General features: G+C 46.4%; 1 protein-coding gene across 1 annotated transcript in view; it reads right to left on the bottom strand.

Moving 5' to 3' along the window:
* Positions 1-215: 215 nt before the first annotated feature.
* The window catches only part of Coq9 (coenzyme Q9), a 16,096-nt gene continuing 3,630 nt past the window's right edge, over positions 216-12,681 (bottom strand). The window contains exons 2-9 of the mRNA XM_034522318.2: positions 12,372-12,522; positions 10,126-10,261; positions 4,714-4,856; positions 4,415-4,499; positions 3,143-3,247; positions 1,828-1,983; positions 1,448-1,501; positions 216-1,006 (exon numbers count right to left, since the gene is read on the bottom strand). Of these exons, the coding sequence (XP_034378209.1) occupies positions 971-1,006; positions 1,448-1,501; positions 1,828-1,983; positions 3,143-3,247; positions 4,415-4,499; positions 4,714-4,856; positions 10,126-10,261; positions 12,372-12,522 (866 nt within the window). The 3' untranslated portion in view covers positions 216-970. The remainder of the gene's footprint in view (positions 1,007-1,447; positions 1,502-1,827; positions 1,984-3,142; positions 3,248-4,414; positions 4,500-4,713; positions 4,857-10,125; positions 10,262-12,371; positions 12,523-12,681) is intronic.

Genomic DNA, 12,681 nt, shown 5'->3' with positions numbered 1-12,681 from the left:
GAGACTAGAAGCAGACAAGGAGCTCATGGCCTAGGATTACCTTCATTTGACTGGGCCCAGGGAGGCAACGCTGTTATGGTGGCCCTGTAGTGTGGTAGTATGAGGAAGTGCCATAGCCAGAACTCAGACCTCTTCCATATGCTACTGTCTACTGCTGGGGTCTTGGATACTCGACACTGTCTAGATAGACATTGTCTAGACAAAACAAGAAGAAATTGTTTCAAACATATTTATTATTTTTACAGATTCTAAATACAATAATGATCCTGCAATGCATGCTGGTGTCTGTGATAGCAGGCTCAGCATGACTGTCCAAGGCACCTGACTAGGTGAGGCAGCTTTCTGAGGGGATCCAGAGGAGTAATGGCCAGTGGCAAATACATTTGTGAGCACAATGTCTGCCCTGTGCTGGGAAGAGCTCCCACTATGTGCTACCTTCGGACCTTGGTTGTGAGCCCCTAAGAATATTTCTCAGGGTATTTTGTTTGACAGGATCACAGTATACAGCTCAAGTAGGCTTGCAATTCCCTACACAGACAAGCCTGCCTATGAACTCTCACTCCTGCTTCAGCAGTCTCCTGAGTGCTGAAAATACAAGTATATGTCACCATACCCAGCTCCTAGAGAGCAATTCTAAGGTCAAGACATGATCACGATGCCTGTGACAACATGGCAGAGTCATGCCAAGTTTTTGTGGTTTGAAAACTTGGATGTGAATCTCATTTTTCAAACACATAGCTGCAATGCAAAAGGCATCAGGAGGCCAGGCCTCATACTAGGAATTGAAGAAGTGGCCCAATTCCAGGTCAGAACTGTAGTAAATGCATTGTGGTTTCCAGCCTTGTGGCTGTCATACGACTCCAAGTTCTTCAGTGTGTTCTCATTAACATCCTGCTCAATGGGTGGTGCATCTTGTCAAAGCCCTTCATGTCTACTGCTGCTCCTTCCAGGCACATGGGTTCCCCTTCTCTCACCGGCGCTGGTTTAGACCCGTCAGGTTCTTGAGCTAACACAGGGATAGAAGCACAGAGAGTGGTGAAGCTTGCCTTACCTCTAAGACCACAATGGGAAAGCCTGGGGTATTCAAGGCAGCAGGTAAAGCTAGGACACAGATTCAAGCATACTGGGGGCCCAGAGGCAGAGGTGGTCTTCTCTGGGGGTGGGGAGTGGGGAGCTTGCCATTTGGCCACACTGTCCTGGAACTTTTTACCCTCCTGCTTTAGCATAATGAGTGATGGATACAGATGTGCACTGCCCCCGCTCTAGCAATTATTTCTTGATGACAAGAGGGAAGAGCTGAGGACAGAAGATACTGAGGATTGCCCAAGGTCAGTTTTACTCAGCTTCAGTTAAAGGCTCCAAAGCTACATGGGTTGGTGACATGTTACGAAAAGCACGGGACCAGAGTGAAATGGGAGGGAGGGAGTCTGAACTGGGCAGTACTCACCGTGACTGCTGCACCCATCAGTCCTTGCACCAGTGCCTCTCCAGTGGACTTCACCTAAGAGGAACCTAGGTCAGATTCTCTTAAGCCCCAGAGTGAGCTCAAAGGTGAAACAGAAAGGACAACCCAGGAAGCCTATGAGCCTCACAGTGGAGTCAAGGTGGCTTAATGTCCTGGAAAAGAGCCTACGGACAACACAACCACAGACAGATAGACAGACTGTTAAGGAAGGGCTGGCATGAGGAAGAAACGGTTAGCCTTCTTGGCCTTTGGGATAGTCAGTTAAGGACAACAGGAAGCAAGAAATCAGCTAGGTGAGCACATGTTTGAGACAGACAAGTGTGCCTACTGTAAAGGGTTCCAAATGGCCAATCCCCAGCTACCTGCTTAGCCGTGTGGCCCATGTTCATTGCATCATTAATCCGGTTTTCCAGGAAACGCCAAGTATCTTCAAAGTCTGGGGAGGAGTCCTGCATCATCACCAGCTCTGTCGTGTTGTAGATGCCAGCAAGCACTGCACGGCGGGTGTACCAGTTAAACTGCAGAAAGACACACCCAGCGGGTGGGGAATCACTGCTCTGTGGGTTAAGGAGTCTTTGGTTCTTCCCACTCAAGACCTCAGGGACGCCCAGGCTCTTTCCTCATTTCTTCTCTCCCTCACTGACACATATAGCCCTCTGGACACTACTATCCTGAACTCGGCTGGTTATCAAAACTGCCTATGAGATTAAAACTGTAAGCTCCTAGGTTGAGTCAGAGGGTCTGAATTAAGCACCAGGAACCAGGAGGTTTAACCAGCAGCCAAGATGATTTGATTGGTGAAATTCCCAACCCTCCGAGTCCTGGGAAGGTTCTACGATTCGATCGCCATGACTAAATCTTAGTATCTATACCACATGGGGATGCTGAGGCAGCATCAGGGGTAGATTATAACACCTGGGTGAAGCTGAGAGTTCGAGTCCCTGGTGACTTCTGCCAGCCTTAGTAACTGCTCTTCAGAGGACCAGCTCAGCTGCTTGGTGTTTTATTCCTTTAATTTCTTTGCTTTCTAATTTTGTTCTCTCACCATCTCTGTTGGTGGTATATTCCCACACAGACAAAGTTTATTAGAGCACTTTATTATAAGTGTGGTGGGAGTGCGGAGCTGCTGTGTGCCTTCCCATCCTCAAAGCCACAAAGCACCATCACATTTTAATTTCCTTTATGAAGGTATATTTTGTTTTTTTAATATCCCACCAGAAATATGGTAGTATTAATAAGTCATATTCTTCCTTGTGCCTGCTTAAAGGGGGCTTATTGATCTTTCAACAAAACAGGTCAAGACAGGGAGGAGTTTCTTTTTAAAGCAATGGGTGTCTCCATGTTTTTCTCTCAGTCTCAGCAAAGGCACACATGGAGGAATTCTGCTGCAGAATCTGTCTTAGGAGACTGAGGGGAGATGGTTAAAGCAGCACCATCATAAGGCCCCAAGGCCTGTGTCACCTCTACAAGTGGCAAGGACAGTTACCAGCTCATGCTAAAATGCTGGTCCCTAAATGACAATGACCCAGATGTCTCTCTGGCTCATCAAGGACCTTTCCTCCTGAAATGGGAATGACACTGCTGCCCTTCCAGACTTTTCTGATCAAAGAAATTCCACAAACTTTAAGAAAACCCAAGCTTTTGCTAGACATCTATGGGCCTACTGAAAACACTCACGTCAGTGGACTGGTCCCCAGCGTAATGCCACATGTCATCCACCATGCTGGTGAGCAAGTTCAGGCTGGGTGGGATGTTGTGAGGGAGCAAGAGGATGCTGAGGGCCTGAAGAACAAATAACAGAGGAGGTACCATATACACCTAAGAGCAGCACACACAGGGCTCACATGGGGAGGTCATGGGGGTCGTCCTAGTTCTTGCTCTTTGAAAGTCATCATGGGTGGAGGTAGCACTAAGAAACCTTGACTAGAAGTGATGGGGCCAAAGATACGGTTTTGTCCTAAGATGACCTAATCAGATTCTCCAGGCCAACATTTGAAATTGAAAATACTGACAGCTGAAGGGGGTCACTCCTGTCTAAGAGTCCTGGAGCAAGGATGAGAAGGGCACCCCATTCTGTCACAATAAATTCTTGTCGCCTTGCTTAAGTCAAGTTGATTCCTATTCCCAATAGGCGCAATCCCTCCAAGATGATACTAGTGCTAGCACCGATCTGAGCGCCTCCTTTAGCAAATACCAGTTTCTCTGGGCCTTAGCGAACAAGCTCTTAATGCTTTACCTACTCTACAATCCTCTTGGCTGTGAGGCTGGCAGAGAGGTCCTTCAGCAGTGGAAAACATCCCCTTACAAAGTAGCCCCAAAGGCAGGACTGTGTTGACTTAGGCAGCTGAAACCCAATACAGCTCTACCCCGGCTTTATGTGACACAGGTGATCAAAGTCCATCAGCTGCTGCCCAAGGTCAAGTTCCTACACAGTCAAGTCTTGTAGCTGGACAGAGGATGCTGGGTGCTTTCTTAACTCACAAAAGGCCCACACTATGACACATTTCAGAAAGGAGAAAAGGGAAGCTTTAGAAAAGGGAAGCCAAGTACTTGCAATGAATACTCCTCTTGTAGGCACTATTCTAGCAATACAGCGAGAAGCCCCAGTCTTCCAGATCTGGAACACAACAGGGCATTCATTGAGTAAAGATGGCCGATACCAAGTTCAGACTGCTGTGACCTTACTCAAGGAAGACTGTTCCTCCTTGAAGACCTGGTGGCACACTTGATATGAACTAGTATGCAGGGCCACTCACAGGTCCATGAATTTATACTCCCTATGGCCACTCCCTAGCCAGAATCTAGCTCTGCCAAGTGCACTATGCTCTCCTGGTTCCATGGTGAGTGCTCGTGAGCTAATGGCTCAGTGGTGTGCTGAGTCCCCAAGTGCACGGTGCTGAGGATGGAGCAGCACTACTGCTGCTCTGGAGCTCAGTATGGACTCTGTACCCGGGGCCAGTGCTCAATGTAGGGGATCAGCATTCTCAGTCTGGTTTCCACTGCATCCCTCAGGAACTGGTCTGTCTTCCTCTTCCTGCAAGAGGGAAAAGAAAACAGTGTGTTTCTAGTTCAAAAGCCAGGGCCACACTTCCTATGCAGCCCCAGGAGGAATGGCTGCTGGGTTTCAGACCTGTCCAGGCTGTTAGCACTACTCTGGGCACTTCTTTTATCAGCTTCTTGGGGACAGCTAGTGGGAAAAGTGGCCGATCTCTAGCTGCTACTTAGAGGTATAATGCCATGAAACTTACTCTGCCTGGCCCAGCTGCACCAGCTTCTGCTCCTCTTCCAGCACGTGGTTGAGGCGAGCATTGCACTCAGTCACAAAGTGCAGGATCAGCTCACTGCCATCATTCCCAAACATGCTGGCTGCTGCGCTGGACAGACCCAAGGACTACAGGAGAGAAAGCAGCAAAGTGGTGGGTAAGCATACTAGCCTGCTTCCCAATAATACCTCATCCATTAACAGGAACTGGGTTTTCAATGGTGATCCCTAATGCTAATCTCCTGTGATTTCAGTGACCACCACTGGTCCACCAAGCCCCTTAATCTGTGCAAAGCATGACTCCAGGTGTGCATGTTGGAGTTTAGTGGCTGGCTCGAGGATGGGTGTACAACCACACACAAAAGTCAAGAGTCTACCATAGGAATCTTGCTTAGTATGGAAAGGTTCTTGTTTCATTTCTGTTACTGTGACGAAATCACAGTAACAGAACACAAGGCTGTTAAAACACACACACACACACACACACACACACACACACACACACAAAGCAACACAAGCTGTGGTGATGGCATGTCTTTAATCCTAGCACCCGGGAGGCAGAGGCAGGTAGACCTCTGAATTTGAGGCCAGTCTGGTCTACAGATTGAATTTCAGGACAGCCAGGGCTACACAGAGAGATCCTATCTAAAAAAACAAAAACAAAAACAACAAAACAAAACAAAAACAAAACAAAAACAAACCCTAAAGCAACACAGGAACAAACTATTTATTTGGTTTCCAATTCCAGCTTTTTTGTTTTTTGAAAATGGGTTTCTCTGTGTAGCCCTGGCCAAATTTTGTATTGTGGGGATCAAACCTAGGGTCTGGGGCATGCTAAGCAAGCATTTTTACCCCATGCTCCTGTCAGTTGTTTAAAACACATTTCTTTCTATTGGATGCACTGAAGAATTAACTAAGTCAGAGATGCCCTTTGCTTCCCTGCTCCATATTGTTTGTTGAGCACTGAATGCAAGCAGAACCTTGATGGCAGCGGGAACAGATGGCAGTAAAGGAGCAAAACCACATTAGTTCGACTCCTCCTGCTGGGCAGGGAACTGCCTCTCTTCTGCAGGAGAGCACAGCTATCACATGAACAGCAGCTGCCCAACCACTGCAGGCTGCCGTGCACACTGCACACACCGGCTCACCAAACTGCGTGCTGGCTCTACTCAGTGGGCATGTAGTGGCTACACTTTACAGAGCAAGAAACTGGGGCTTACAGCTCTTACCACAAACTGGGTTGGCAGGGTCCATAGGGATCATACACCCAGCACAAAAGAAGATAAGCAGGTGTGGAAAGCCCCTTCAGAAAATTGTTTCATCCAATTTTTCCAAACAATCCTATTAATTTCTCTCACATTTGTTCTATCAATTTCTGCCCTCTCCCACAAATTTCTGCTGCCCTCCACTCCTTCCTAACCTTAGGTTCTCCAGGCTATCACATGCACATGAAGAAAACAAAAGTCATCCCATGGGAATTCCCTTAATGTCCAGAAACTAAACCTGGTGAATTTGAGGCTAGCCTTGTCTATATAGCGAGACCCAGGACAGCCAGAGCTACATAGGAAGATCCTCTCAAAAACAAAAAACAACAACCCCAAAGCTGTCTTCTCCAACTCTGTTCCTAACACGTCCGAGGCCAGTCCTTCCACCTGTTCTCCAGATCTTGCAGAGTCCTTAATAATCAAATTGCATGGGTTTGGTTTTGCCTGCTACCTTCTGTTATCTCCACCGCCATTTACGATTCCCTCCTCTTCCCTCAAGTGTTCAACCATGTTCTCCTTCCATTCTGCTTCCCCTCCTTGACAGCCTTGTCAGCCTAATGGTTCCTAATTCTTCCTTGCTACAGCTCCCCCCCGCCCCCGATTCTGACCCAGGACCCCAATAGCTATTGCTATAGTAACCAACAGAAGATGGCTTTTATTTATTTATTTATTTATTTATTTATTTATTTATTGGTTTTTCAAGACAGGGTTTCTCTGTTAGCCTCAGAAGATGGCTTTTGTTCTTTCTCCAGTACTAACATGCTGTAACCCAGACCTACCCCATACTCTCCTTCCCAGCCCCTCTTGATAGGTTCTCAATATGTAGCCCAGGCTGCCCTCAAACATGTAGCAGTTATCTTGCCTCAGACTCCTAGTGTTGGGAACAGGCGTAAGTCACCACATAATACTGGTATTCTCTCTCCACTTTATGCTCTTGTCCATATGCTCACATCCTGACACATGCTAGAATACTCAGACATCTGGAGGTCTGCTAGTTCCTCAAGTTCAAGTTCAGACCCCTATGTTTGCTTGACACCTCCAGTTTGGAGAAGGGCCGGATGTTAACAAATCAGAAATACACAAGCAAAATGCTAGACCCACAGAATGAAGTGTGTAAAGAAATATAGCTCCATCCCTAGTCTCCAGGAGCTGTTCTTGTCTTCAGTTCAGTTCCCAGCACCCACACTGGGCAGCTTATAATCTCCTCTAACCCTGGCTCCAAGTGGTTGATATTCTCATTCTCTCTCTCTCTCATGCATGCACGCATACACACATACAAACACCACACACACACACATAAACTCATCCACACTCAATAACAACAACAACAAAAACAACAACAAGAAGTTTCATTTAAAACAAAACTGCTTTGCGGGCTGGGCATGGTGGCACAGACCTGTAATTCCAATCCTTGGAAGGCAGAAGGAGGGAGATCAGTAGTTTGGAGTTCAGACAGTGAATCTGAGCCCAGTCTAGCCAACAAGTGACTATCTTAAAACAAACAAAAGAATCCAGTCCACCCTGGTCAGAATGGCTAGCTTCAAGAAAACAAGTGACAAGAAATGGGTAAGAAGCCGGGCAGTGGTGGCACACGCCTTTAATCCCAGCACTTGGGAGGCAGAGGCAGGTGGATTTCTGAGTTCGAGGCCAGCCTGGTCTACAGAGTGAGTTCCAGGACAGCCAGGGCTATATAGAGAAACCCTGTCTTGAAAAACAAAAAAACAAAAAAAACCAAAACAAACAAACAAAAGAAATGGATAAGAAAAGAGGAACATGGGGAGTACTTCACTATCTCAGGCAGGCCTGACTATGGGGTTTACTGGCCTCCAATTTAGAGCGATATTCCTCTCTCAAGCACTGGGATTCCAGGCATGAGCCACTGTGCCTGTTGATAAAGAAGGTAGGGACTTTAAACACCACTGGTGGCAAGTAAACTGGTACAGGCACTGTGGACATCAGTATGGAGGTTCTCAATGGATCCTGTCCTGATCTGCCCATTAACAGATGAACAAATAAAGAAAATGTTGCGCTGGGCGGTGGTGGCACACGCCTTTAATCCCAGCACTTGGGAGGCAGAGGCAGGTGGATTTCTGAGTTTGAGGGCAGCCTGGACAGCCAGGGCTACACAGAGAAACCCTGTCTCGAAAAACCAAAAAAAAAAAAAAAAAAAAAAAAAAAAAAAAAGCTAACACTCACTTAACATACTTTAGGCTAAGTTCCCATTCTCAATACACAATAAATAAGTCTTGTCTGGGCTGGAGTGACTTTAAGGCAGTCTGGCTAAATTAACAAAAGAAGACCCTGTCTTAAAATAAAGTGAAGGAACTTGAGGGATGGCTCAGTGATTAGAGTACTTGCTGCTCTTCCAGAGGATGGGGTTCAATTCCCAGCACCCATATGGCAGCTTACAACCATCTGGAAGTCCACTCAATACAAGAAGAACTGACAACTTCTTCCAGCCTCTACAGGCAGCAGGCATGCATGTGATGTGCAGACACACACCCATGACACCCATACACATGGAAACAAAAATAATTTTAAAAATTTATAAAAAAAGAAGCTTTGGGTAAAGAGTGCTTAACTAACATGCTTGAGGATCTACTTCAATCCCAGCAATGCACACAAAAATAGTGTTAGACTCAGGAGACTGGAGAGAATACTTGGCAGTTAGCAATACTAGCTGTGGGGTGGAAAGACTGACTGTTTAGCAGTTAGGAGCACTGATTGCTCCTCCAGAGGCCCTGAGTTCAATTCCCAGCAACCACATGGTGGCTCACAATCATGTGTTGTGAGGGATCTGATGCCCTCTTCTGATATGTCTGAAGACAGCTACAGTGTACTCATATACATAAAATAAATAAATAAATCTTAAGAAAAAAAAAAGAATACTTGCTGATCTTAACACCTATGTGGCAGTTCACAACCACCTTGCCATCTGTCCCGAGAGATTCCACACTCTCTCCTTAGGCACAGGTACATACGTGCTGCATATACATACATGATGGCAAAACACACACATAAACACTGTGGGGAGCCAACAGAAGGCGGCTATCATCCCTGTAGCCATCTTGAGCCATATACCCTGACAAGAGACTTGTTTACAATAGCCTACAACAGCTGAGCACACTCTGATAACATCTTGTTTTAGATACCCAGGATTTTCCCTTGGGTGTGTGAGACTTAAAGGTGTGGGACTTAAAGGCGTGACTTAGAAGTGAGACATATAAAAGGCTAGAGGCAGACAGAAGAAGTACTTGGACTTGAGACTTGGACTTGGAACTGGGAAAGAGACTAGCAACTTAGAACTAGAGAAGGACTTGAGATTTATTACAGCTGGAATTAGGATTAGGACTTGAGATTTATTACAGCTGGAACTAGGATTAGGACCTGAGACTTGGTGCTAGGAACCAGGGACTTGGAACTAGGGACTTGGAGAGAAGAAGAGAGACTGAAGAATAAACAGGATTGAATCACACTCTGTCAGGTCTCCATTCTTAGCGTTCGTCCTCACTCTCTCTCTTGCTGAACCCCGACCCGTGGACTGGAGCAGCTTGGGGCAGTGCGGGCTCTAAAAACTTAGCCCCCAAGGCTTTTGGCAGTGCAGGCTCCAACACTGATAGAGCGGTCCCCGACATTTTGGCCCCCAAGTGTGGGGCAGAGCAGTCCTCGACACATTGCTGCTATAAAACAAGCTGCCTGAGGACATAATTCCCAAGAGCCAGCTCTATGGTGCATTCTTTTAATAATTAAAAAATAGCTTGGTGTGGTAGCACACAGGCAGAGGCAGAAGGATCTCTGTGAGTTTGAGGGCAGCCTGGTTTACATAGTAAGTTCTAGGACAGCCAGGGCTATGTAGAGAGACTCTGTCGATAGATAGATAGATAGATAGATAGATAGATAGATAGATAGATAGGCAGGCAGACAGATGATAGACTGACAGACAGACAGACAGACAGACACACAGGAGGCAAGTGAGCAAGCAAGCCATCTCTATCCTATGGAGAAGAAAGAAAGAAAAAAAAAAAAAAACCCAGACAATCCTGTAGCTGTGCAGCTCTGACCTAGGCTGGAAGCATGAGGCCCTTTGTGGTTCTGACTCTGGGTTCTGCTGCACCACCCTCACCTCTACCTACCTGGGCTCCTTCAGCAATGGCCTCGGCAGTCCAGCCATGTGCAGGCACAAACTCTAGGGCTGCTGTCAAGATGCGGTGCTGTAGCTGCTCCTCACTCTCGTAGTCCTCTTCCTCCTCTCCACTCTGGTCTGTGTACCTGAGATACAGAATGCAGCACACTTCACACCTCACTGTCTACAGCCAGGAATGCAGAATGAGCCCACCAGAAACAGAGGTTCTGGGTCTCCTCTGAGCTTGTTAAGAGGGGCTTCGCTTCTTCATTAGTAAGGGTGTTTTAATACCAACAAGGTTCGAATCCTCTTATCTTTCCCCTCCTCCCACAGTAAGAAAGTGTCCAGGGATTTGAGTTCTTATAATACGAAGACAATGGTGCTGTAGTAGCCTGGGTTTCTGCTGATCATCCTTAGACAACCTGGGAGACCTATGGATACAGCTCAATAGATCTGTAGGTCTTACTGCAGAATCGTAAGTTGGATGCTTCTGCTAGCACATGGTTAATTAAATGCTTTTCTTATGTCTGCACCAGGCTGTAAGTCCAAGAAAGTATGAAAAATGGTTATTCTATTCACAGTTATAGATCCTCAAAAATATTTATTGAATTGCTGGGCGATCCCAGCCATGGGAGGTTGAAACAGGAGGAAGTTCAGAGTTAAAGGCCAGTTTTAGCTACATGAGAACTTCTCAAATAAATCAATAAACAAAAAATAGGGGCTGGAGACTATCTCAGCAATTAAGAACATTTACTACTCTTGTAGAAGATCTGAGCTCAGTTCCCAGCACCCACATCGGGCAGCTCACAGTTGTTGATAAGTTAAGATCTACGAGATCTGATGCCTTGTTCTTGGCCTTTTTGACACCAGCACCCATGTGCACAAACCACAACAGATAGATAGATAGATTCATATTCTCTCTCTCTCTCTCTCTCTCTCTCTCTCTCTCTCTCTCTCTCTCAAGTACTTTAAAAAACTAGAAAAACTGGGCTGGGCATGGACGCACATACCCTTTAACCTAACACTTGGGAGAAAGAGGTAGACGGATCTCTGAATTCTAGGTCAGCATAGTCTACACAGAGTTCCAGCCCAGCCAGGGCTACACAGTGAAACCTTTCTCAACCAAAACAGTAGAAAACTTGATGAACACTCCAAATTTCAATTTCCAGTGGAAGGATTAACATGAAAAACAGATCTAATGATACAAACTGTGGAAAGACATTGTGAATCTTCTGTTGAGCTGCTTATGGTGTTCATCTATATAATCCTAGCACTTGAGAGGCTGAGTCAGAAAGATTTCTGAGTTCAAAGCCTGCCTAGGTTACAGAGTGAGATCTCAGCTTAAAAAAAAAACCTTATAGAAATATCTAAAAGACATTTTTGTTGTTGTTGTTGTTTTTGTTTTTTCAAGACAGGGTTTCTCTGTGTAGCCTTGGCTGTCCTGGAACTCTGTAGACCAGGCCAGCCTTGAACTCAGAAATCCACCTGCCTCTGCCTCCCAAGTGCTGGGATTAAAGGCATGCACCACCACTGCCTGGCACCTAAAAGACATTTTTATGTTAGCAGAGTTATCTCTGTGTATAATTTCAAGTGTTTTCTACAATGCTTTTCTAAAATGAAAAGGCACAGTTTTTTAGCCTTAGAAATGACTGAAAGTAGCCAAGCATACCTGTAATCCCAGTATTTAGGAGACAGGCTGGAAGACTCCCAGAATTCAAGGCAAGTTTGTGCTATCAGCCTGGTGATACACAGTAAGTACTAACAGCTTAATAAGAGCAACATGTGCGTGTGCGCGTGTGCGTGTGTGCACACACATACACGGGGGGGGGGGGGGGAGGGAGAGAGAGAGAGAGAGAGAGAGAGAGAGAGAGAGAGCGAGAGAGCGCACACACTGAGCAGTAGTGATGCATGCCTTTTATCCCAACACTTGGGAAGCAGAGGCAGGCAGATTTCTAGGTTCAAGGCCAGCCTGATCTACAGAGTGAGTTCCAGGACAGGCCCAGCTATACAGAGAAACCCTGTCTCAAAAAACAAAACCCAAAAAACATAAGTGCTAAATAAGACCCTATCAGAAAGAAAAGAAGGAAGAGGAGAAGAGGAGAGAGGAGAAAAGGAGAGGGAGGGAATAAGGAAGGGAATGGAAGGAAGGAAAAAAAGAAAACTGTCTGAAGGTAGGAGAGGATGCTGAAGAGAGAAGTACATTGTGAAACATGCAGGATGGCCAGCAACAGGGTACATGTAGACACTAATGCTGACCTGGGGGGTGGACGAGAAAACTCTGGCCCCTGTGTCTCAGAATGCTGCTGAGAAGAAGAGTGGGGAGGCTGCTGCTTTTGCTCTTCTGAAGACCTGAACCCCATGGCAGTGTGGAAGGCTCGGGGCATCAGAGGTGATTGGCAGCGGGCCACTGAAATAGAAACAAGACTGTTGGTCACAGACATTCACCATGGTAGACCCTCTGTGACCCAGAGTGGTGGTGAGGAGGAAATGCACAGCCGGGATGCCTCTGCAGCCATCATTCCAGTGTGGAGTGACCCACAGGCACCTTGAGTAAAATGGGAACCTT

This window comes from Arvicanthis niloticus, chromosome 18 (assembly GCF_011762505.2).
Source record: "Arvicanthis niloticus isolate mArvNil1 chromosome 18, mArvNil1.pat.X, whole genome shotgun sequence".
In the NCBI taxonomy this organism is placed as follows: Eukaryota; Metazoa; Chordata; class Mammalia; order Rodentia; family Muridae; genus Arvicanthis; species Arvicanthis niloticus.
The sequence above is the reverse complement of the archived record's forward strand: the minus strand, read 5'-3'. Positions and strand labels throughout refer to the sequence as shown.